Here is a 27,494-nt window from a genome sequence, read left to right as displayed (position 1 = left end):
AGGCCATAGCTGTCAGACTTGAAAGGAAATTCACTTGGTGGTTTAAGCGTGAACAAAAGCCAAGATCAATCAATGCTTCAGACCCTTGATCTATGTATTTTAGCTGATTTGCAAACAAAAGTGTATTATAGTTACTGTGTACTTTCAGAAGAATTAATTTGTGACACAGTTCACATAAGTTCCGCTTATGTTGATTGTTCCATGCAGATAAGTAACCATACTTGTATGAAAAATTATTTCTCAATTTCACCAAGCATAGAAAACTACCTACAATGGAAGTGTTTTTGTTACAGACTCAATCATGTCATCTAAAATCCACACAATTCTTTCATATTATTTCAATCGTCTCTTCAACTTTGGCCCATTTCAGATGAACTTTTTTCAAAGCACAGTAAAAAAGACCTTCATCATATAGTTTCTTGTAGTTCCTCAGGTGAATCCAATTCTGTTTATCTTGTAGTTTCTTCACATAATCCAACCTATTTTTGTAGATTTTCTTAATCCAATGTTCTTGTAACTCCTCAGGTGAATCCAATTGTTGAGCTAGTAGTTTTCTTCACATAAACCTTTTCTTGTAGATCACTTTCTTAATCCAATGTGACCTTTTTTCTCTAATTCCATTTTTATGTCTCTTCACTAAACCAAAAGTTACCTATTTCTTAACACATCCAGTGAAGACTTTCTTTTAAGTCTTTACTAATTCTAACCACATTTCTTACACTTGTATAGATCCTGAGTTTTATCTGTAGACTTCAAATCAAACAACTTTTTTTTCATAGTTTTTCAAACTTAACATCTCTTTGCTCCTCAAGTGTATCTAGGTGAAAATCCAATCCAATGATTCCAGGTGATCAGTTGATAAACTGCATTGCTTAAGATTTAGAACTTCACATCAGCTGTCACAGTCATAACTACTCATATGAAACATTAAAGGCTGGGCGTAGCCAGCGTTATGCACTTACGCATGTGTGTAACATCAATTTGAAAAATGAAAAAATAAATATGGCAAAAAATGGCATCAAATTCAAGGGCTAAGCTAAATATTGATATCAGAATAAAGGGAAGATCAGCTATAGTAAGTATTGTTTCTCTGTGTTGGATAGCTTACTGAGCCTAAATCAATCACTTGGTTACTACAAAGTCGGCGGCCCCGAACCTATAAATCCCTCCAAATACACATCAATGCCCAACATGTTAGTTCTATACTTCATTTTTTTCCTTGGGGAGGCCCCCTGCGGCTACAGTGATATTCCTCCTTCAACACCATCCCCCTTTCATGCGTAACATTCAGTAAAGCCTGACTACGTATCTGGAAGGCATATACCAAGTAAACTTAATGCAGTACTTAAAAGTGACTCGCTTTTGTTTTTGGACCAAATATTACTTTTCCCGGTAATGCATCTGAAAAAACTATTTTTATCATTATTTTATGTTATCAATAATGCAGAAAAAAATCCAGTGAATAAAAATTTATTTTGGTTTTTGTGGGGTTCAAACCCATGCCAAAAAACCCCAAGTAAACAGTAAAAAAAACAGCTGGCTAGTCAACACAGCCACCGGGACTTTAACAAAAATGGTGGATATGTTTGCCCCTTAAGGAAACATCCATTTTCTCCCATGATAATGTCAATCAACCAATCAAGCAACACTACAGCTGTAATTAATTTTGAATACAGGTTTGAAATTGTGGTCTTCAACATTATTTTGCTAAACGGTTCCAGCTTTTGTTATTTTTGTTTTAACATTCCTTATGATTTGACACACTTTGCATTTAACAAATTATGAGCTTGTCACTTTTAAACATGTCCCCTAGCAAAAGTCACCAGTTGCCTAACTACAGCACTTTAAAATGTGTCAATCAACTATGAACATAAGTAAAAATGGTCATTTGGTAAACTACAGTGCTTAAGAACGTGTCCCCCACCTATGATCACTAGTATAGCTAAATATGGTCACTTGCTAAACTACAGTGCTTTAGAATGTGTCCCCCAGCTATGATCACCAGTATTTAGATATATGGACATTCGTTAAACTACAGTGCTTTAGAACGTGTCCCCCACCTATGATCACTAGTATAGCTAAATATGGTCACTTGCTAAACTACAGTGCTTTAGAATGTGTCACCCAGCTATGATCACCAGTATAAAGATATATGGTCATTTGATAAACTACAGTGCTTTAGAACGTGTCCCCGAGCTTTGTTAACCAGTAAAAAGATATATGGTAATTTGATAAACTACAGTGCTTTAGAACGTGTCCCCCAGCTATGATCACCAGTATAAAGATATATGGTCATTTGATAAACTACAGTGCTTTAGAACGTGTCCCCCAGCCATGACCACCAGTATAAAGATATATGGTCATTTGATAAACTACAGTGCTTTAGAACGTGTCCCCCAGCTATGATCACCAGTATAAAGATATATGGTCTTTTGATAAACTACAGTGCTTTAGAACGTGTCCCCCAGCTATGATCTCCAGTATAAAGATATATGGTCTTTTGATAAACTATAGTGCTTTAGAACGTGTCCCCAAGCCATGACCACCAGTATAAAGATATATGGTCATTTGATAAACTACAGTGCTCTAGAACGTGTCCCCCAGCTATGATCAGCTGTATAAAGACATATGGTCAACTGATAAACTACAGTGCTCTAGAACGTGTCCCCCAGCTATGATCACCAGTATAAAGACATATGGTCAACTGATAAACTACAGTGCTTTAGAACGTGTCCACCAGCTATGATCACCAGTATAAAGATATATGGTCATTTGATAAACTACAGTGCTCTAGAACGTGTCCCCCAGCTATGGTCACCAGTATAAAGATATATTGTCATTTGATAAACTACAGTGCTTTAGAACGTGTCCCCCAGCTATGGTCACCAGTATAAAGACATATGGTCATTTGATAAACTACAGTGCTCTAGAACGTGTCCCCAAGCTATGACTACTAGTATAAAGATATATGGTCAACTGATAAACTACAGTGCTTTAGAACGTGTCCACCAGCTATGGTCACCAGTATAAAGACATATGCTCAACTGATAAACTACAGTGCTTTAGAACATGTCACCAAGCTATGATCACCAGTATAAAGACATATGCTCAACTGATAAACTACAGTGCTCTAGAACGTGTCACCCAGCTATGATCACCAGTATAAAGACATATGGTCAACTGATAAACTACAGTGCTCTAGAACGTGTCACCCAGTTATGATCACCAGTATAAAGACATATGGTCAACTGATAAACTACAGTGCTCTAGAACGTGTCCCCCAGCTATGGTCACCAGTATAAAGACATATGGTCAACTGATAAACTACAGTGCTTTAGAACGTGTCACCCAGCTATGACTACCAGTATAAAGATATATGGTCAACTGATAAACTACAGTGCTTTAGAACGTGTCCCCCAGCTATGATCACCAGTATAAAGATATATGGTCATTTGATAAACTACAGTGCTTTAGAACGTGTCACCCAGCTATGATCACCAGTATAAAGATATATGGTCATTTGATAAACTACAGTGCTTTAGAACGTGTCACCCAGCTATGATCACCAGTATAAAGATATATGGTCAACTGATAAACTACAGTGCTTTAGAACGTGTCACCCAGCTATGATCACCAGTATAAAGATATATGGTCAACTGATAAACTACAGTGCTTTAGAACGTGTCACCCAGCTATGATCACCAGTATAAAGATATATGGTCAACTGATAAACTACAGTGCTTTAGAACGTGTCACCCAGCTATGACTACCAGTATAAAGATATATGGTCAACTGATAAACTACAGTGCTTTAGAACGTGTCCCCCAGCTATGATCACCAGTATAAAGACATATGGTCATTTGATAAACTACAGTGCTCTAGAACGTGTCCCCCAGCTATGATCACCAGTATAAAGACATATGGTCAACTGATAAACTACAGTGCTTTAGAACGTGTCACCCAGCTATGATCACCAGTATAAAGATATATGGTCAACTGATAAACTACAGTGCTTTAGAACGTGTCACCCAGCTATGATCACCAGTATAAAGATATATGGTCATTTGATAAACTACAGTGCTTTAGAACGTGTCACCCAGCTATGATCACCAGTATAAAGATATATGGTCATTTGATAAACTACAGTGCTCTAGAACGTGTCCCCAAGCTATGATCACCAGTATAAAGATATATGGTCAACTGATAAACTACAGTGCTTTAGAACGTGTCCCCTAGCTATGGTCACCAGTATAAAGACATATGGTCATTTGATAAACTACAGTGCTCTAGAACGTGTCCCCAAGCTATGACTACTAGTATAAAGAAATATGGTCAACTGATAAACTACAGTGCTTTAGAACGTGTCCACCAGCTATGGTCACCAGTATAAAGACATATGCTCAACTGATAAACTACAGTGCTTTAGAACATGTCACCAAGCTATGATCACCAGTATAAAGACATATGCTCAACTGATAAACTACAGTGCTCTAGAACGTGTCACCCAGCTATGATCACCAGTATAAAGACATATGGTCAACTGATAAACTACAGTGCTCTAGAACGTGTCACCCAGTTATGATCACCAGTATAAAGACATATGGTCAACTGATAAACTACAGTGCTCTAGAACGTGTCCCCCAGCTATGGTCACCAGTATAAAGATATATGGTCAACTGATAAACTACAGTGCTTTAGAACGTGTCACCCAGCTATGACTACCAGTATAAAGATATATGGTCAACTGATAAACTACAGTGCTTTAGAACGTGTCACCCAGCTATGATCACCAGTATAAAGATATATGGTCATTTGATAAACTACAGTGCTTTAGAACGTGTCACCCAGCTATGATCACCAGTATAAAGATATATGGTCATTTGATAAACTACAGTGCTTTAGAACGTGTCACCCAGCTATGATCACCAGTATAAAGATATATGGTCAACTGATAAACTACAGTGCTTTAGAACGTGTCACCCAGCTATGATCACCAGTATAAAGACATTTGGTCAACTGATAAACTACAGTGCTTTAGAACGTGTCACCCAGCTATGATCACCAGTATAAAGACATTTGGTCAACTGATAAACTACAGTGCTTTAGAACGTGTCACCCAGCTTTGATCACCAGTATAAAGACATATGGTCAACTGATAAACTACAGTGCTTTAGAACGTGTCACCCAGCTATGACTACCAGTATAAAGACATATGGTCAACTGATAAACTACAGTGCTTTAGAACGTGTCCCCCAGCTATGATCACCAGTATAAAGACATATGGTCATTTGATAAACTACAGTGCTCTAGAACGTGTCCCCCAGCTATGATCACCAGTATAAAGACATATGGTCAACTGATAAACTACAGTGCTTTAGAACGTGTCACCCAGCTATGATCACCAGTATAAAGATATATGGTCAACTGATAAACTACAGTGCTTTAGAACGTGTCACCCAGCTATGATCACCAGTATAAAGATATATGGTCATTTGATAAACTACAGTGCTTTAGAACGTGTCACCCAGCTATGATCACCAGTATAAAGATATATGGTCATTTGATAAACTACAGTGCTCTAGAACGTGTCCCCAAGCTATGATCACCAGTATAAAGATATATGGTCAACTGATAAACTACAGTGCTTTAGAACGTGTCCCCTAGCTATGATCACCAGTATAAAGATATATGGTCATTTGATAAACTACAGTGCTTTAGAACGTGTCCCCAAGCTATGATCACCAGTATAAAGACATATGGTCAACTGATAAACTACAGTGCTTTAGAACGTGTCCCCCAGCTATGATCACCAGTATAAAGACATATGGTCATTTGATAAACTACAGTGCTTTAGAACGTGTCACCCAGCTATGACTACCAGTATAATGATATATGGTCAACTGATAAACTGCAGTGCTTTAGAATGTTTCACACAGCTATGGTCACCAAGATAGAGATAAATGGTCATTTGATAAACTACAGTGCTTTAGAACGTGTCACCCAGCTATGATCACCAGTATAAAGATATATGGTCAACTGATAAACTACAGTGCTTTAGAACGTGTCCCCCTGCAATGATCACTACAGCCATATGATTTACAGTCAAAATACTTCAAAACGTAATGGATGTCTTAAATTTCAGTGTTAATGTTGGATGCTTTTCATGATAAACATAAATATAGGATTGATAGGTATTAAAATTCAAACAATGGACTTTTTGTTTACCCCTTCTAAAATACTAGCCACAATAATCCTAGTATAGGGAACTTTCGCCTATTCAAAAACCGTTAAAGACTCTAAAGCGGCTGTTTATATGGAGTACTAAAATACTAGCTTAGAAATCTAAATCAAAGATGGGTCCCTCAAAGATGAAGTACAGCGGTCCCGAAGTACAGTGTAGATCTTCCATTATTTCTTAATTGTTATTTCATAAAATAATCATGGGAAAATGTGGCAACTACTTACATTATTATTTTATATAAACACAATCAATGTTGAGTTCATTTTGACAAGAGAAAATTATGATAAACATTATCAATACTTTGCTGCAAAGGCAAATGTAATTGTCTATTTTCTATTTACACAAATATCTATGACGTAAATAGGCCATCTAAGCACCTGCTGAAATCCGCACTGTCGTTTATCTGGCAATACTACAATCCGCACTGTACCTTAGGCTAACCGGATTTCACTCAGGTGTTTTCGGATTCAAAATGTACAAACTATCAGAAATTACATAAAAATCGTAAAAATGACGAAGAAAAGTCTTCTTACAGTAACTTGCCTTCACTTTACTGTTTTCGTTCTGTCAATTATCTCTGTAAATGCTCAGTATCACGTCCTCGTCAGAACAGAACATGGAGAGGTTGAAGGGTTCACAGTCAGATCTCAGTATGAGGCGTATGACAGGCGAAGGGTTAACGTCTTCCTTGGAGTGCCATACGCTAAGCAGCCAACACAGTACCAGGACTGGAGAAGGGAATTCCGATTCAACGTAAGATTTTCATAGATGACCTATTTTTGACTTTCGGTCCACACAAGAATGGTGTTTATCCCCGCCAAATGCTCCCGCACCCAAGGGACCCTAGGTAAGCCAAAGGCCCATTTCCCGCTATTATTGGCGCTAAGACAAAACCACCGCATTCACCCGGCACTGCGGGGCCTCCTGGAAGGTAAAAACACAGCCCATTTCCCATTTACAAATACAAATCAACAGCAATAACAGAATCAATTTACTGCAATATTTATCATAATTATTTAGTCATTGTCCCAGTTCATACTGACAATAAAAACCTAGTTTGCTAGTGACATTTAGATCCAGCATTCTGGATAACAATAAGTTGGAGAAGAAATTAATGTAATTATTCGACCTTATTTCAGACTTATTGATAGTTGTACAAGTGTACATAGTGGTGTCAGTTACTACATGTTTAAATGCCATTTGTACATGACCATTTTAGAAACCAGAGAAGCCTTCTTGGACTGGGACTTGGAAGGCAGACAAGTATGGCCCAGCGTGTCCCCAGCTGCCATGGTTTGTGAAGCAGACAGTTCCCAGCTTCAGCCGTGCAGCGACCAGCGAGGACTGCCTCTACATGAACATCTTTACCCCCAATGTAAGTAACTAGCTTATAAATAATATACTTATGATAAGTGCTTGCTTATAATTTATAAAATTACTAAATCAGTGCAAAAATGGTAAAACATTAATTCTGGCTTCCATGACTTTAATGTTGATATATATTTTTTTGATATTTACTACACATTAAAGTTGAATATATAACGTGCTCCCTGAAGTTCTCTAGCTGGTAACATATCTGAGATAATGAACCTTTAAGGAATAAAAGGATGGCATTATATTTCAGAAAAAACTTTGAAAGTTTTAAAAAAAAACAGTGTTTCTTTTTCTTACCAATTTGAGGCCTCAATTCAGCTCAATTTTAAAACATTATTTTCTTCCAAAAATTTCTGTAAATACTTTCCTTGTTTTATTATTAATTTGCTATATCAAATGATTGGAGTCCCCCATGGCAATTCTGTTTGGAAAAATCCGTGTATTCTTTAAAAATTAACTAATTATCACATTCTTTAACCTTTTCTGCCTATTTTAAAGTTAATACAATCTTGAGTACTCAGCAATTTTCACCCCAATGTTCCATGTTTAACCCCATTAAGGACCTTAAAACATGCACAGTGACCATGTATGACTTTTTCCTGACAGGCGACAGATGAACAGCCAGTCGCAAATCCTAACCTGTTTCCAGTGATGGTGTTTATCCACGGGGGAGGGTGGACAATGGGGGCCTCCCAACAGTACCCAGGGATCTTCCTAGCTGAACGCAGGGTTGTTGTCGTTACATTCAACTACAGGCTTAATGCTCTGGGTGAGAAATTGTGTGGTTTACTCAAGATTAAGATCACATTATCTTTGTCAGTTTGTTAGCATTATAGCTGCAATCTCACAGATTGACCTTTTTGACAACTTTTTATTCTTTTGTCTTGGAATGAACCATTCTTTACGTTAATATCTGGAAACTAGTGATATAAGACTGGTGACACAGCATCAGATCGCAGTATTTAATATTTATGTTCGAAAATTGAAGTTTTGTGGCCCAAAGCATCCCTAACGCTTTATGAAAATTGAGCTTTTCGGCATAAAACATCAATTTTGAACGTAAATATAAAAAAGCAATCCAATACCTTGTCAGCTGAGTCAACATCACTGGTTCTCAAACATTAACGAAAAAGAGCTCATTCTTAGACAAAAATGTTCTTTTTTTTAAAAGGTGTCAAAACGGTCCATCTGTGAGAGTGCAGCTTTACTGTAAAGATAAAAAACAAGAATGTTTTTATATGGATATTTCCTTTCCTCTGATGACAGTGTTTTATAAGCCCAATGTATTTTTGATGCTGCAATTTAGTACATTCAATAATTGTGTATACATGTTTTTCCTTTTTACAGGATTCCTGAGCACAGCCGATCAATATTCCCCGGGTAACTATGGTTTGTGGGACCAACACAGAGCCCTGGAATTTGTGAAAGAGAACATTCGCAGTTTCCGTGGTAATCCTAACATGGTGACCATATTTGGTCACAGTACTGGAGCTGCAAGTGTGGGCCTACATTTACTGTCTCCAAGATCCTACAGTAAGTGGCGTTAGCAAAGTTTCAGATTTAAACGCTCAAGATTCAGCCAGGTTGTTATATTGGAGAAGGAAAAGAAGAAGAAAAACATTTTATTATTATGCTTTCCTGTTCTTAATAGGGATTTTTCAATGAAATCAAATTCATATTTCACTGTATTAAACAGTTGAGTTCTTACTGTTTTGAAATATAAGCTCTTTTTTGTGTCCAAATACAACCGCTCACACTGCTAGGACACTATTTTATTATAAATTTCTGAAATAATGTTAGGTTTACATACAATTTGGTGCACTTTTCTGAAAATAAATGACATTTGATATTTTTTAGGCATATAATACAAAGAAAAGTTGTTAGTTTCATTGTAAGATCGCCAAATAGTTTACCTTTTGAACAGGCCTCAAGAAAGTTAGCTTTGGTGCTCACTTGGTGTAATATATTGCAATCTTACACTGAAACAAACAGTTAGCCTCCATTTATTCATAGAAATGATATATAAAATTGTATGTCTGAGGTAGGCCAATATGACCCTTGAACCGACATTTCAACATAACTCAATTGAGATTTTATACAATATAAGCAGACTTACTCTCAAAAAAGATTGACCCATTGTATACAAATGTTCTAATATACCGAAAAGGATTAATAAATGTCGAAAACAATGGTTCTTATGAAGAATACCGAGTTAAATTTGGAATGAAGGTGTAGGAAACATGGTATTTCTACCTTATGAGACGATAGTACATTAGAGTAAATCTTTAGCACTCGCCAATCATTAAATATTTTTGAGTTTTCAGCTTTTTAATACACGGTTACCATTTTGTTATCAGTAATTTATATTTTCCATAAATGCATTATTTAGAAATTATTAAAGGGTTATCTCTCAAAAGTTATGTTTGTTATACAATGTTCATGTGTAATTAATTTTGAATAAGAGTGTCACTTTAAATCATCATAAATATGACAACCTATTAATACATATTTTTAACACAAAGTACATTCAAGTCAGTCAAAAATGAAAGTTGTGCGAATTTCAGTGTTCTCAATAAGAACCGGCTACCGGGCAAAATGGACGGTTCAAATGGCAATAGGGCCGGTTCAAATTTGGAAAACTAAATGAATTTTCAGTAGAATAAGTAGAAGCTGGTCGTTTACTTTACTATTTGAGACGGTTCAACCGAAACTTCTTGAGAACCCTGGAATTTAAGGGTGTAACTAAATTTCATTACTTTTCAATTAATATAATAAATGAATTAGAAATAGTATAGTCTATACAATTTTACATTTGGTAATATTTCAATATTAAAAATTAAACGTCTGTCTTCTATTCCATTAAATAACTCTGTATGGCAGAAGATTTGATAATAATTAAATTATTTGTGAATAAAACATTTGCATGACTCACTATATATCATTTACCTATTATTATAAAATGTTATTCTACTGTTATTCTATTAATAAATTACTATGTAAGAGTAGAGTCCCTTTCATTGACCTACAGGTAGTGAATTCAATATTACCTCCAAAATTCCATTGGGAGTTGTGTCCCTTTTATTGTGATATTCCAAAATTCAAAACTTACTTTTCATACTAACACTTATTGCCATGTTGTCATGTTAATGCATATTAATCATGCGAGTGGTCTAGTGGTAGAGGGTCAGTCTGTTGCCAAAGAGGTTGTGGGTGCGCCCCCACTAGGGGTACCTTCTGATACTTCCACCACGGACCTATAAACCAGGTCCATACTTCCACCTATGGTTTAAAAAATCCAAGTGAACAGAGTATTGCTTAATTCGAAGTTAATGGAATTTGGGGTATTTTCAGTGAGTCAGTCGGGCCACTGTATGCTAAAACTTTTCAAGGAACATCAAATAAATGTTACATATAACTCATAAGAGTTTCATTTCTAAATAATATGGATATAATTGTTTCTTTTCCAGATTTGTTCCATCAGGCCATTATGATGTCAGGTTCTGATCGAACCCAGTGGGCCGTTCTGCCGAGCAGTGACGATGCAAGTTATTATGCCTCGGAGCTTGCTCGTGAGACAGGGTGTCCACCCAATGATAATTATCGGTTGATCAGGTGTCTGCAGGAATACCGCAGTGCCGATGAGATTGTGAATGCCTCAGCTAGGGTCAGGGTTAGGGTAGGTGTTGATTTTTATGCCCCCACAAAGTGGCGGCATATAGGGTTGCCCTTGTCCGTACGTACGTCTGCCTGTCTGTACGTACGTACGTACGTCCCGAAGATTGTTTCCGATCTAATTCTTGAAAACCGTTTGTCCAATCCTCACCAAACTTTACATACATGATTGTGACCATAATATCTTGATCAAGTTCGATAGCCATGGAAATCGCTTTTGTCATTTAGGAGTTACGGCCCTTTATTTGCAAAAAAAGACTTGAAAAATACGTCCCGAAGATTGTTTCCGATCTAATTCTTGAAAACTGTTTGTCCAATCCTCACCAAACTTTTAACACATGTTTGTAACCATAATACCTTGATCAAGTTCGATAGCCATGGAAATCGCTTTAATCATTTAGGAGTTAGGGCCCTTTATTGTATGAATATTTTCACCTCTTTTTTAAATTCATAGCAACTGGTTGGATATATGATGTTATGACTCAAAAAAGATTTTCATATTAGTGACTCAAGTTTTCTGGTTTTTGAGATACAAAATAAAGTTTGTTTGGTGCCCATTAATGATTAATCTATTAAATTAGATCACCCTGCAATCATAAACCCTTGGCATTTAAGGGTGGTTACAAGAGGCTTGTTTATTGTCAATATACATTTAAAGTTTTAAACACAAGTAGACTAAAGACTCAAAATCCTGTGACTTTAACACAAGATACAAGATAAAGAGAACTTTAAATGAGACTTTTACACAGAATAAAATGAGACATGTTAGAAATACATGTACATGATATTTGGATTACATGGAATATTTAAACAGATCCAGGGAGTTCTCTTCCTGGTGGTGAATGGGCTCACAATAGACCTTCTTAACAGAGCCGCCTGTGATCCTTGTGGTCAATGGGCTCACAATATCCCTCTTCACAGAACTGCCTGGGATCCTGGTGGTCAATGGGCTCACAATATCCCTCTTCACAGAGCAGCCTGTGATCCTTGTGGTCAATGGGCTCATAATATCCCTCTTCACAGAACCGCCTGTGATCCTGGTGTTCAATAGTCTCATAATATCCCTCTTCACAGAGCAGCCTGTGATCCTAGGGTCAATGGGCTCACAATATACCTTCTTGACAGAGCAGCCTGGGATCCTGGTGGTCATTGGGCTCACAATATACCTTCTTGACAGAGTAGCCTGTGATCCTTGTGGTCAATGGGCTCACAATATACCTTCTTGACAGAGCAGCCTGTGATCCTGGTGGTCAATGGGCTCATAATATCCCGTCACAGAACTGCCTGTGATCCTTGTGGTCAATGGGCTCACAATATAGCTTCTAGACAGAGCAGTCTGTGATCCTGGTGGTCATTGGGCTCACAATATCCCTCTTGACAGAACCACCTGTGATCCTGGTGTTCAATGGTCTCATAATATCCCTCTTGACAGAGCAGCCTGTGATCCTGGTGTTCAATGGTCTCATAATATCCCTCTTGACAGAGCAGCCTGTGATCCTGGTGGTCAATGGGCTCACAATATTCCTTCTTGACAGAGCAGCCAGGGATCCTGGTGGTCATTGGGCTCACAATATACCTTCTTGACAGAGCAGCCTGTGATCCTTGTGGTCAATGGGCTCACAATATACCTTCTTGACAGAGCAGCCTGTGATCCTGGTGGTCAATGGGCTCACAATATACCTTCTTGACAGAGCAGCCTGTGATCCTTGTGGTCAATGGGCTCATAATATCCCTTCTTGACAGAGCAGTCTGTGATCCTGGTGGTCAATGGGCTCACAATATACCTTCTTGACAGAGCAGCCTGTGATCCAGGTGGTCAATGGGCTCACAATATACCTTCTTGACAGAACCGCCTGTGATCCTGGTGGTCAATGGGCTCACAATATATCTTCTTGACAGAGCAGCCTGTGATCCTGGTGGTCAATGGGCTCACAATATACCTTCTAGACAGAGCAGCCTGTGATCCTTGTGGTCAATGGGCTCACAATATATCTTCTTGACAGAGCAGCCTGTGATCCTGGCGGTCAATGGGCTCACAATATCCCTCTTGACAGAACTGCCTGTGATCCTTGTGGTCAATGGGCTCACAATATACCTTCTTGACAGAGCAGCCTGTGATCCTGGTGGTCAATGGGCTCACAATATACCTTCTAGACAGAGCAGCCTGTGATCCTTGTGGTCAATGGGCTCACAATATACCTTCTTGACAGAGCAGCCTGTGATCCTGGTGGTCAATGGTCTCATAATATCCCTCTTCACAGAACCGCCTGTGATCCTTGTGGTCAATGGGCTCACAATAAACCTTCTTGACAGAGCAGTCTGTGATCCTGGTGGTCAATGGGCTCACAATATACCTTCTTGACAGAGCAGCCGGTGATCCTTGTGGTCAATGGGCTCACAATATACCTTCTTGACAGAACGGCCTGTGATCCTTGTGGTCAATGGGCTCACAATATATCTTCTTGACAGAGCAGCCTGTGATCCTGGCGGTCAATGGGCTCACAATATACCTTCTTGACAGAGCAGCCGGTGATCCTTGTGGTCAATGGGCTCACAATATACCTTCTAGACAGAGCAGCCTGTGATCCTGGTGGTCAATGGGCTCACAATATACCTTCTAGACAGAGCAGCTTGTGATCCTTGTGGTCAATGGGCTCACAATATACCTTCTTGACAGAGCAGCCTGTGATCCTGGTGGTCAATGGGCTCACAATATACCTTCTTGACAGAGCAGCCTGTGATCCTGGTGGTCAATGGGCTCACAATATACCTTCTTGACAGAGTAGCCTGTGATCCTGGTGTTCAATGGGCTCACAATATACCTTCTAGACAGAGCAGCCTGTGATCCTGGTGGTCAATGGGCTCACAATATACCTTCTTGACAGAGCAGCCTGTGATCCTGGTGGTCAATGGGCTCACAATATACCTTCTTGACAGAGCAGCCTGTGATCCTTGTGGTCAATGGGCTCACAATATACCTTCTTGACAGAACCGCCTGTGATCCTTCTGATCAATGGGCTCACAATATACCTTCTTGACAGAGCAGCCTGTGATCCTGGTGGTTAATGGTTTCATAATATCCCTCTTGACAGAACGGCCTGTGATCCTTGTGGTCAATGGTCTCACAATATCCCTCTTGACAGAACCGCCTGTGATCCTGGTGGTCAATGGGCTCACAATATCCCTTCTTGACAGAGCAGTCTGTGATCCTGGTGGTCAATGGGCTCACAATATACCTTCTTGACAGAGCAGCCTGTGATCCAGGTGGTCAATGGGCTCACAATATACCTTCTTGACAGAACCGCCTGTGATCCTGGTGGTCAATGGGCTCACAATATATCTTCTTGACAGAGCAGCCTGTGATCCTGGTGGTCAATGGGCTCACAATATACCTTCTAGACAGAGCAGCCTGTGATCCTTGTGGTCAATGGGCTCACAATATATCTTCTTGACAGAGCAGCCTGTGATCCTGGCGGTCAATGGGCTCACAATATCCCTCTTGACAGAACTGCCTGTGATCCTTGTGGTCAATGGGCTCACAATATACCTTCTTGACAGAGCAGCCTGTGATCCTGGTGGTCAATGGGCTCACAATATACCTTCTAGACAGAGCAGCCTGTGATCCTTGTGGTCAATGGGCTCACAATATACCTTCTTGACAGAGCAGCCTGTGATCCTGGTGGTCAATGGTCTCATAATATCCCTCTTCACAGAACCGCCTGTGATCCTTGTGGTCAATGGGCTCACAATAAACCTTCTTGACAGAGCAGTCTGTGATCCTGGTGGTCAATGGGCTCACAATATACCTTCTTGACAGAGCAGCCGGTGATCCTTGTGGTCAATGGGCTCACAATATACCTTCTTGACAGAACGGCCTGTGATCCTTGTGGTCAATGGGCTCACAATATATCTTCTTGACAGAGCAGCCTGTGATCCTGGCAGTCAATGGGCTCACAATATACCTTCTTGACAGAGCAGCCGGTGATCCTTGTGGTCAATGGGCTCACAATATACCTTCTAGACAGAGCAGCCTGTGATCCTGGTGGTCAATGGGCTCACAATATACCTTCTAGACAGAGCAGCTTGTGATCCTTGTGGTCAATGGGCTCACAATATACCTTCTTGACAGAGCAGCCTGTGATCCTGGTGGTCAATGGGCTCACAATATACCTTCTTGACAGAGCAGCCTGTGATCCTGGTGGTCAATGGGCTCACAATATACCTTCTTGACAGAGTAGCCTGTGATCCTGGTGTTCAATGGGCTCACAATATACCTTCTAGACAGAGCAGCCTGTGATCCTGGTGGTCAATGGGCTCACAATATACCTTCTTGACAGAGCAGCCTGTGATCCTGGTGGTCAATGGGCTCACAATATACCTTCTTGACAGAGCAGCCTGTGATCCTTGTGGTCAATGGGCTCACAATATACCTTCTTGACAGAACCGCCTGTGATCCTTCTGATCAATGGGCTCACAATATACCTTCTTGACAGAGCAGCCTGTGATCCTGGTGGTTAATGGTTTCATAATATCCCTCTTGACAGAACGGCCTGTGATCCTTGTGGTCAATGGTCTCACAATATCCCTCTTGACAGAACCGCCTGTGATCCTGGTGGTCAATGGGCTCACAATATCCCTCTTGACAAAACCGCCTGTGATCCTGGTGGTCAATGGTCTCATAATATCCCTCTTCACAGAACTGCCTGTGATCCTTGTGGTCAATGGTCTCATAATATCCTTTTGACAGAACCACCTGTGATCCTGGTGGTCAATGGTCTCCCTCTTGACAGAACCGCCTTTGATCCTGGTGGTCAATGGACTCATGATATCCCTCTTGACAGAGCAGCCTGTGATCCTTGTGGTCATGGGTCTCATAATATCCCTCTTGACAGAACCGCTTGTGATCCTGGTGGTCAATGGTCTCCCTCTTGACAGAACCGCCTTTGATCCTGGTGGTCAATGGACTCATGATATCCCTCTTGACAGAGCAGCCTGTGATCCTTGTGGTTATGGGTCTCATAATATCCTTGACAGAACCGCCTTTGATCCTGGTGGTCAATGGACTCATGATATCCCTCTTGACAGAGCAGCCTGTGATCCTTGTGGTCATGGGTCTCATAATATCCCTCTTGACAGAACCGCCTGTGATCCTGTGGTCAATGGACTCATGATATCCTTCTTGACAGAACCGCCTGTGATCCTGGTGGTCAATGGGCTCATGATATCCCTCTTGACAGAACCGCCTGTGATCCTGGTGGTCAATGGACTCATGATATCCCTCTTGACAGAACCGCCTGTGATCCTGGTGGTCAATGGGCTCATGATATCCCTCTTCACAGAACCGCCTGTGATCCTGGTGGTCAATGGTCTCACAATATCCCTCTTGACAGAACCGCCTGTGATCCTGGTGGTCAATGGACTCATGATATCCCTCTTGACAGAACCGCCCGTGATCCTGGTGGTCATTGGTCTCATAATATCCCTCTTCACAGAACCGCCTGTGATCCTGGTGGTCAATGGTCTCCCTCTTGACAGAACCGCCTGTGATCCTGGTGGTCAATGGACTCATGATATCCCTCTTGACAGAACCGCCTGTGATCCTGGTAGTCAATGGACTCATGATATCCTTCTTGACAGAGAAGCCTGTGATCCTGGTGGTCAATTGGCTCATAATATCCCTTCTTGACAGAGCAGCCTGTGATCCTGGTGGTCAATGGGCTCACAATATATCTTCTTGACAGAGCAGCCTGTGATCCTGGTGGTCAATGGGCTCACAATATATCTTCTTGACAGAGCAGCCTGTGATCCTGGTGGTCAATGGGCTCACAATATATCTTCTTGACAGAGCAGCCTGTGATCCTGGTGGTCAATGGGCTCACAATATACCGTCTTGACAGAACAGCCTATGATCCTTGTGGTCAATGGGCTCACAATATACCTTCTTGACAGAACGGCCTGTGATCCTGGTGGTCAATGGGCTCACAATATACCTTCTTGACAGAACGGCCTGTGATCCTTGTGGTCAATGGGCTCACAATATACCTTCTTGACAGAACAGCCTGTGATCCTGGTGGTCAATGGGCTCACAATATACCTTCTTGACAGAACGGCCTGTGATCCTGGTGGTCAATGGGCTCACAATATATCTTCTTGACAGAGCAGCCTGTGATCCTGGTGGTCAATGGGCTCACAATATATCTTCTTGACAGAGCAGCCTGTGATCCTGGTGGTCAATGGGCTCACAATATACCGTCTTGACAGAACAGCCTATGATCCTTGTGGTCAATGGGCTCACAATATACCTTCTTGACAGAACCGCCTGAGATCCTGGTGGTCAATGGGCTCACAATATACCTTTTTGACAGAACCGCCTGTGATATTGGAGCTAGATTTAGATTTATAATATACCACTATCGCCCATTCTAGGAGGGTACGGTAGGGAGCCCATGGAGTCCAGTTGTTGATGGCCCATTCCAGGGCTCACAGTATGCCTTTATGACCGACCAGCCCAGAGATATGCGTTCACAGGGACGTTTCCAGAAGCTACGAGTCATGGGAGGACTCACCAAGGATGATGGATCATATTTTATACGTAAGATTTATCATGATTTCTAATCATTTAGTGATTTTATTCTCTCTTTTACCAAAGAAAGAAGTCAATCATTCTTATAATGCCGATCACCCTTAAATAGCTTCTTACCCTTTGATAATAATAACATATTAATAATGTCACTACCCTGCGCTTGAGTGCAAATATAGGGTACTAAATTTTAATACTGACATTGACAGTTGTCTGAATTTCTGCTTCTGATTGTGTATAAAATATGTTTCTTTCTCCCTAGCATGCCATCCTTAGCAAGAGAGCCATATGCCAACCTAGTTTGGCAACATACTTATAATTACTCTGCTTCTTCGCCTACTAGTAATATATACATAATCTGACCCAAGCCAATGTGGTGACACTAAAGGTGGGACTGACACCAACACAGGTTGAAATGTAAGATCTGAATGAAGATTAGTCACTACTTTCTTATTATTTTTAATTATTGTACGTTCTTGACAATGTGTATTTTCCCATTTCTTTCTCTCATCCTAACGGACATACCATTTGCTCCCACAGGTCCAGATGACTATCGACTCTGACAACATATTTTACTCTTGCCCAGCTACTTTACATTTGTATAAAACATAATTCTTTTCTCCCAGCAAACATGCCATCACTCCAAGAGGGCCTATCACCAACTCAATTTGACAACATCCTGCTGGAGTTCCTGCGTGACCAGAATGTGAAGGACATGGTGAACGCCCTGGAGGCTCTCCGGTTCGAGTACTCGTATTGGCCACAACGCAGCAACTACTCCTGGGTACGCCAGGAGATGATGGATGTAAGTAGTCAGTGGCATAATGAAAGTCAGTATGATACTGACATAAGCATGTGTGTAACATTTGATTGAAAAATGAAAGAAACAGATTGCCAAACATTGCAAGTCTAGGAGAAAATAGAAGAGCAAATGTCCCGAGTCTGTGGCTGATGCTGATCATAAAAAATAGTTCAGCCCTGCTCCAAGAAGCTTTCAAGTAATGCTGAATTTCATGTTCAGAAAACTATTTACCTATAAGAAACAATAAAATGCTCAATCCCTTCCATGATATTCAAATAAAACTTTGTATGCATGTTACCAGAGACAGTATGCATATTTATAGGAAGGGGAATAACTCTGACTTATAGAGTATTGCCCCTTGTTTACTGAAAAAACAAGGGAAGACAATCGTTTGCTTTTACTCGACATCGCTCTTGATAAATTTACAACCAAATTCATTATGTATTTTATTAATAAACTATGATTTGCAATATATCTAAAGGTACGTTTTTACAATGTGTCAATATTCATATTATCTTAGTTCATAATCGCCATTAATAAGGCATAATCATACTTTTCCAGATGATGTCAGACTACCTGTTTGGTACAGGGATGGACGAGACACTGCGTTCCCAAAATCTCTACAACAGAACCTATATGTATCTTTTTAACTACAAGTCAAGATACGACTATGTCCCGACCTGGAGAGGTATGTGCCTTCTGATAGATCTATTTATTGTTAGAAAAGATATATGTACTGCAATCTCAGAATCTCTTCAATAGGGTGTACATACATATGTATCTGCAATACAAGTTAAAATAAGTGGATGGGCTCTGTTTCAGTTTAAGTACAAGTCACAAAAATGCTAATTGTTGCTATTAAATATTTTACATGTGTGAGTTCATGTATTATAACCAATGTCAGAATTATATTACATATACAATGTAATTTAAAACAACACCATGAAAATGCATATTTTTGTAAAACCACAAAATTTCGTGCCAAGTAATAATTATATGATTCACAGTATGCAAATGATCATGAATTTTATGAAGGAATGTACATGATATTGGTTCTTAAGATTGCTTTTATATGTACATTTCTAATCAAAGGGAGGTTAACGATATTCTATACCCTTCCACCCCAGCAAGTTTAAAAGGAAACTTATTTCGATGTACTGGTTATTGTCCAGGTGTTGCCCATGGTCAGGAGCTGCAGTACGTGTTTGGTTACCCGTTCATCAACCAGACATACAGGGACCTGTTCGGAGTCTACCCACGTCAGGTGTACGACATCGACTTCACGGACAGGAACATCAGTGAATACATGATCAGCCTCTTCACAAATTTCTCCAACTCAGGGTATCTCACAGTTTATACCTTTTCTTTGTATAATACTTTTCAAGAATGTTGAGACATATTTGTCATTGCTATAAATGTTAATATTGCATTATTAGAATGGTGAACTATGTTTGTTTTTCTGTATGTTCAGTGTTAAAAATGTCAAGAGAAAAGATACATGTACTGTCATCTAGTTTATAGCCTTAAAAATGTTGTTGATTTCAAAATCTAATATAACTGTGATACATTCAATTCTTAAGAAAAACTTCTAATATAAATGTGATGCATTCAATTCTTAAGAAAAACTTCTAATATAAATGTGATGCATTCAATTCTTTACAAAAGCTTCTAATATAACTGTGGTGCATTCAATTCTTTACAAAATCTTCTAATATAACTGTGATGCATTCAATTCTTAACAAAATCTTCTAATATAACTGTGATGCATTCAATTCTTTACAAAAACTTCTAATATAACTGTGATGCATTCAATTCTTAACAAAATCTAATATAATTGTGATGCATTCAATTCTTAACAAAATCTTCTAATATAACTGTGATGCATTCAATTCTTTACAAAAACTTCTAATATAACTGTGATGCATTCAATTCTTAACAAAATCTTCTAATATAACTGTGATGCATTCAATTCTTAACAAAATCTTCTAATATAACTGTGATGCATTCAATTCTTTACAAAAACTTCTAATATAACTGTGATGCATTCAATTCTTAACAAAATCTAATATAATTGTGATGCATTCAATTCTTAACAAAATCTTCTAATATAACTGTGATGCATTCAATTCTTTACAAAAACTTCTAATATAACTGTGATGCATTCAATTCTTTACAAAATCTTCTAATATAACTGTGATGCATTCAATTCTTAACAAAATCTTCTAATATAACTGTGATGCATTCAATTCTTTACAAAAACTTCTAATATAACTGTGATGCATTCAATTCTTAAGAAAATCTTCTAATATAACTGTGATGCATTCAATTCTTAACAAAATCTTCTAATATAACTGTGATGCATTCAATTCTTAACAAAAACTTCTAATATAACTGTGATGCATTCAATTCTTAACGGTGACATCATTGTACAATATCCACACAGAAAACTTGAATGCTTGCTTATACAGGAACCCTACAGATAGTAAATACACAGTGAGCAACTTTGGTAACATACCTTGGCTGGAGTATAACCTACAAAACCACAGTTATCTCGAGATTGGAAACAAGACACAAAACAGGGTGAACTTTCGACAACGGCAATATGTCTTCTGGCGGGAATATTTCCTGTCTATCACAAACAGGGGCCAAAGTGAGTTTTTAAGTAGCTCTGTACTAGTCTGTAATACTTCTGATCCATACCTCTTATTGACTAATCAACTATAAAACTGTTATCTTTATACTTTGTACTAATTTAAATTGTGCTTGAAGGATTTGCGACCATGCTTTCACCACGGTGTAGTTAACATGCAGTTGCAATCAAACATATACATTTTTAAATCTTGAATGTGCATGTATGGTGTGCTTTCAGACACTTGCTCCTCTGTAATCTATTTAATTTCGCATAATAATGTACAATGCAGATATACATATACCGGTATATCACAAATTCCTTACCACTGATTTGTGATGTGTGCATTAGCAAGATAATTGTATTATCATAGCTATATACAATGTTAACTTATAAATTTTTCGAAACAGATCAAGCTTTGAAGTATATGGTGTATATGTGTATATGTGTATATGTGTTCAAACCTTCTCTGATTAGTAATAGTTAGTTAGCTGTTTAGACTTTCTATTAGACCGATACCATTTCTGTATGTTTCAATAATAATTTTCAATAATAGTATTACTGAACTACGTAGCTGTCTTTATATTTTTCAGTTCTAACCACCACCACATCCAAACCGCTGTCAGAAAATGAGTTCCAGATTGCGACATATTCTGTCGGAGCGCTGGCCGCAGTTCTGCTCATCATTTGTATAGCACTGACCATCGTTATATGGAGAATGAGACCCAAAGACTACTGATCTACCAGTGATAAACATGCTACTTCATACTCTCTGCAAACCTCCACATACAGTTTATGTGTTTCATAGCTTCAGACTTTCCATAAACCTGTGTAACTAACAAGTTTTGCTCGCCTTTGCCTAGAATGAGGTCAAATAACATGGCTACTATGGTGAATTAGTGTTTATGGACTGTATAGATAAATTTTTGACTATCCATGGGTCCTGAAGTCAAAGTGTTTCATGACATTTGAGTGTATGTAAACATGTAACTGGAGTTTCCATATGTCAAAATATTCCTTAGAATAGAGAGTGAGCTGTAGTAATGTTAAATTTACAACAGTTAGATTTGATCATTAGAATTATTGTTAACATTTACTTGATTATGATGTACAATGTACTTTGATAAAGTTAATACTAGATCACTTTTTAATGAGTGTACACATTTATTAGTGTACACATTTATTACATGGCTGATAAACAATAACAACACACAGTATAATAGCTGTACCCTGTTATATGAAGAAAGAGACATGGTGAAGTCCAAGATGAAGATGTAGAACAGTTACAGTGCCATAATATATATCGAATACCCTACCATACACGTGTGCATCATAGTAGTGCTAACTCTTAATGGTTCCAGTGTAGTAATTTTTAGAGATGCTGGACTTCTCCCAATAATATGATTGTAAAATTTGGTGAAATGAAATGTTAAGGGGTTAAGCCTTTTGCAGTATAAACATATCATCATCTGTTTATTTCCAGGATTTTAAGTCTCAGGTTGTTATTCTTTCTCTAAAATGTTGAAAACATTGTAACTGTTGCTTTTTACTGTTGAATCGCCACTAGCGGTTCAAGATGGGGGTGCACATGGCACCCTCTCCTAATTTACTTTTAATTGTAATATTGGAGAAAAGAGAAATTAAAAATGCCATTTCGGACTAGAAATTGTTTAAATAGTCTTGGGGGAGGAGTATAAACAAAAACAATGCCCTTGATGGCATCCATTGTTAAAGAATCAGTTTAATTGCAATCCACTCATGAAACTGTGATTGTCATATGTATATGGTAGCTAGTTATACAATATAATATCAACAACTCGTGGACACTCGGGGCAGACCTTAAAAGTGATTGTCATATGTATATGGTAGCTAGTTATACAATATAATATCAACAACTCGTGGACACTCGGGGCAGACCTTAAAAGTGATTGTCATATGTATATGGTAGCTAGTTATACAATATAATATCAACAACTCGTGGACACTCGGGGCAGACCTTAAAAGTGATTGTCATATGTTTATGGTAGCTAGTTATACAATATAATATCGACAACTCGTGGACACTCGGGGCAGACCTTAAAAGTGATTGTCATATGTTTATGGTAGCTAGTTATACAATATAATATCAACAACTCGTGGACACTCGGGGCAGACCTTAAAAGTGATTGTCATATGTTTATGGTAGCTAGTTATACAATATAATATCAACAACTCGTGGACACTCGGGGCAGACCTTAAAAGTGATTGTCATATGTTTATGGTAGCTAGTTATACAATATAATATCAACAACTCGTGGACACTCGGGGCAGACCTTAAAAGTGATTGTCATATGTTTATGGTAGCTAGTTATACAATATAATATCAACAACTCGTGGACACTCGGGGCAGACCTTAAAAGTGATTGTCATATGTATATGGTAGCTAGTTATACAATATAATATCAACAACTCGTGGACACTCGGGGCAGACCTTAAAAGTGATTGTCATATGTATATGGTAGCTAGTTATACAATATAATATCGACAACTCGTGGACACTCGGGGCAGACCTTAAAAGTGATTGTCATATGTATATGGTAGCTAGTTATACAATATAATATCGACAACTCGTGGACACTCGGGGCAGACCTTAAAAGTGATTGTCATATGTATATGGTAGCTAGTTATACAATATAATATCAACAACTCGTGGACACTCGGGGCAGACCTTAAAAGTGATTGTCATATGTATATGGTAGCTAGTTATACAATATAATATCAACAACTCGTGGACACTCGGGGCAGACCTTAAAAGTGATTGTCATATGTATATGGTAGCTAGTTATACAATATAATATCAACAACTCGTGGACACTCGGGGCAGACCTTAAAAGTGATTGTCATATGTATATGGTAGCTAGTTATACAATATAATATCAACAACTCGTGGACACTCGGGGCAGACCTTAAAAGCTCGAGCTACCCAACGTTATATCTCTTTGCAAGAATGCTAACAAATTGGGCTTTTAAATTTCACATATATATGCATAAATGTTGGACTACTACAGACATGAGTTACTCTTGTTCCATTTTGGTTTTGGAAATTGAATATGAATGTGGAAACGGCTGCTCACATCGTTTGACAAATAACTGGCTTTAATTTTCACACTGTTCTTTCCATACATGTTTGTAAGTCTCAATCAATATCCATATCTATAAATTCATTGTTATTCATATGTTTTAATGATCCATACTCGCATATACTCACTGCTAACATTCCAACACTGGATCATTGTACATAGCCTTTTTATAATTACTTTCATTTTATAATATATTATTAATCTTTCATATTATTTTAAATGTTCGTTTTCTAACTTTTATTGATACTTAGTATCTGAGGTGGAAATATATATATATAAAGTATATATATATATATATATATATATACAATCCATCACCAAATATATATATATATATTAGTCGCATTTGAGGTCAGTTTTTAAAATTGTTATCACCATTTGTTAACGTTTAAGGCATTTTAAATACATGTATGTAAATTCCACTAATATTTCATTTTACATTTTGGATTCGGTTCCTTTTGCGTAAACAAAACAATTTCAATCAATGGAGATCGCATGGTTGGGTTGCTATGTACGCCATTTTAAACGATATAATCAGATAAATTCCAAGAGAATAATACAGAGATACACTGTATGATTCATATCATGCAAGGTTCGTGATACAAAAATATTTACCATATTTATATGCATTTGTAAATTGTGCAAATATGTAAAATATGTGCACACGATTGTATTTTTAATAAAAGAAATCTTAAATCCTCAAGCTTCTATGTTTTTTCTTCTCTTATTCTTATATTGCTATCAGAGGGACCATTTCAAGTCATATAATTATTTTTCTTAAAGGGAATGTATCACAATATTTGAAATCTATTTTATAGGTTAGTTCTTCGTGGTATTAACATGTATATAGCGTTGGCGTCATTGGCGGCGGCCTCGGCGCTGGGCAAAATCCTTAATATTTGCTATAGCTAAATGCGTTTAATATATTCACAAAAAGCCGGGCAAAAATGCTGGAAGTGGCAGGACGCCTCATGGAAACGAACAAGCGTCGGCATCGGTTTGCGGTGCTATTGTTTTATATGAAACTGTCATCGAATCAGTTTTACACAATTATTGTAAGAAGAGTTCTCACGTTTCCAGGTCAGTAATGAACTCTGGTCTGTATATTCTAAGACGGCCGTCTTTGAAGGCTATCCAGACGTCACCAGTAACGTCAATGCTCACGACGTAAGCGTCATGCAGATTTTTAAAAACGGCAGTTTGTTGATACTTCCCGTCTTCGCCGAATATGTGCAAATTCGATACGGCATTGGCGTCGACGACAAAAACGTGACGTTGTGGCGAGCACGCGATTCCGTTCGGGCGTAACGGGCCGCTGGTAATCGTCGTTTTGACGTCACGTTTGATGGAACGTTTCCAAATTCCGTTGTCGTCAAGTATCGTTATGTTCGAGATATCGTCTGAGAAAAACAATTCCCCGATCATGTTTGTTGTCAAATGTCGGGGCCTGTACATCATTCTGGGATCCGGATGGCTTAACGTAGCCAGCAATTCACCGCTGATGGTGAACTTTAGAATACGCCCGGCGTTATGAAAAGCGACGTACAGCAAGTTTCTTTGCCCGTTATCATCCACGCATACAGCACTCGGGACGTCGGGGACTGTAAAACATTGCAGAATTTTGCTATCGTCGGTAATTGATTTGACCGCTTTGTTGGTGATGTAGAAAATATGTCCACTTTTGTCACACGATATGTCCAATATATTCTCACTAACAGACATAATACTTGTGAATCGAATGTTTCTACTTGCCCTGCCGTGACGTCTAGAATCTAACGTGTACGTCACAATATACTCGCGGAATGATACGTACATCTCTGACGCAGACGCCAAAGAAATTTTTGCAGTTTCATCTTCGAGAACTTTCTTAGGTATTGGCAATTTCGTGTCATAAACTCTTGCGTACACAACATGCTCTTTAATTTCACGGATAAAATCTACTTTACAATTTTCATTTTGACTAGCGTCAGTCTGAAACATTATGGATCCAAAGTCTGGGACCGATTTTAAACTCATCACCAACTTGATTTCTTCCTTCGGCCACCTCGTATCGTGCATGAATTCAAGATACGAACGAAGCACCCCGATGATCAATAGTAGTTCGGCATGGTTAACAGTATCCAGTTTGTTTCGAACAAAAGCAAAAGAACTTTCAGATTTAAACAACTGTTCTTTAAGAAATGTCACCTTCTCGTCCATGAGTTTGTAGTATTCACTCGCCTTCCTGTTGACGTCATCTACCCATTCCTCCTCCATCTGGTACAGTTTATCCCTGTGCCTCTCCACATACGCTCTATATTTCCGCGTAGCGTCATCCACTTCACTCTCAAGTTTCGATCTACTTTCGGAAATCTGCAATATCAGTCCTTTTAAAGAAGGGGTGACCTCTGTTTCTTTGAACTTCAACAAGCGTCTTAGTCTTGCACGTCTGCTTCTTGCCGCCCGAACTAAAGCATCGTATCCTTTAATCTCTGCTAAGTGTCGCGCATGTGTTATCAGTTTACATTTGTCGCAAACTGGTTTTTCGCAGAACGCGCAGTATTGGTTCAAGATTTTCAAGGAATGTTGTTTGCACAGTCGCGGCACATCATAGATATCCATCTCTTCCTCCTGAGTTTTATGGGTCCATTTGGTCAACGCAGAAAATGCGCTAGATTTGTATGACTTTTTGTCATCCATTTTCCACTTTGGCGAATGCATAACTTAAATAAGAGACGCATGTCATTTTGTCCCATAATATTTAAATATCCACGTAACAGTACCGTGTTTATACATTTAACAAAGAGTATTTCAGTACGAGTTCACTGCTCATGTTTCATTTTCATTGTTTTCTTCCATTGGAACGTAAAACTGAACTTAATCATTCGACTGACAATGAACACGGTATTTGATGTATGTATAGATTTTAGTGCATGTAATGCAATATTAAAACGATTTCTCCAGAGCAGGGAAAGCTATCAGTGGAATAAGTTCGTTTTTTTTCTTTGAAACTTAAGTAAAGTGTGACGTCACGACCCAATGAATCGATTCAGTCATATAGCCTAATAAACGAAATACACTGGACAAAATATTTGACT

General features: G+C 38.6%; 2 protein-coding genes across 2 annotated transcripts; one reads left to right on the top strand and one right to left on the bottom strand.

Annotated features, from left to right (window-relative positions):
• Positions 1-6,660: 6,660 nt before the first annotated feature.
• On the top strand, positions 6,661-25,028 carry LOC128205202 (acetylcholinesterase-like). Its single transcript, XM_052906697.1, has 11 exons — positions 6,661-6,994; positions 7,461-7,616; positions 8,222-8,384; positions 8,963-9,148; positions 11,083-11,291; positions 17,714-17,879; positions 18,494-18,672; positions 19,231-19,357; positions 19,842-20,010; positions 21,138-21,319; positions 21,892-25,028. Exons 1-11 carry the CDS (start codon positions 6,752-6,754, stop codon positions 22,035-22,037), a joined length of 1,926 nt encoding a protein of 641 aa, XP_052762657.1. The 5' UTR covers positions 6,661-6,751; the 3' UTR covers positions 22,038-25,028.
• A 457-nt stretch (positions 25,029-25,485) lies between these two features.
• LOC128205987 (uncharacterized) lies at positions 25,486-27,096 on the bottom strand. The gene has a single exon (XM_052908103.1). It carries the CDS (start codon positions 27,094-27,096, stop codon positions 25,486-25,488), a length of 1,611 nt encoding a protein of 536 aa, XP_052764063.1.
• Between the last annotated feature and the right edge of the window lie 398 nt (positions 27,097-27,494).

The sequence above is a fragment of the Mya arenaria genome, chromosome 10 (genome assembly GCF_026914265.1).
Source record: "Mya arenaria isolate MELC-2E11 chromosome 10, ASM2691426v1".
Taxonomy (NCBI): domain Eukaryota; kingdom Metazoa; phylum Mollusca; class Bivalvia; order Myida; family Myidae; genus Mya; species Mya arenaria.
Note: the sequence above shows the minus strand (reverse complement) of the source record. Positions and strands in the feature narration are given on the sequence as shown.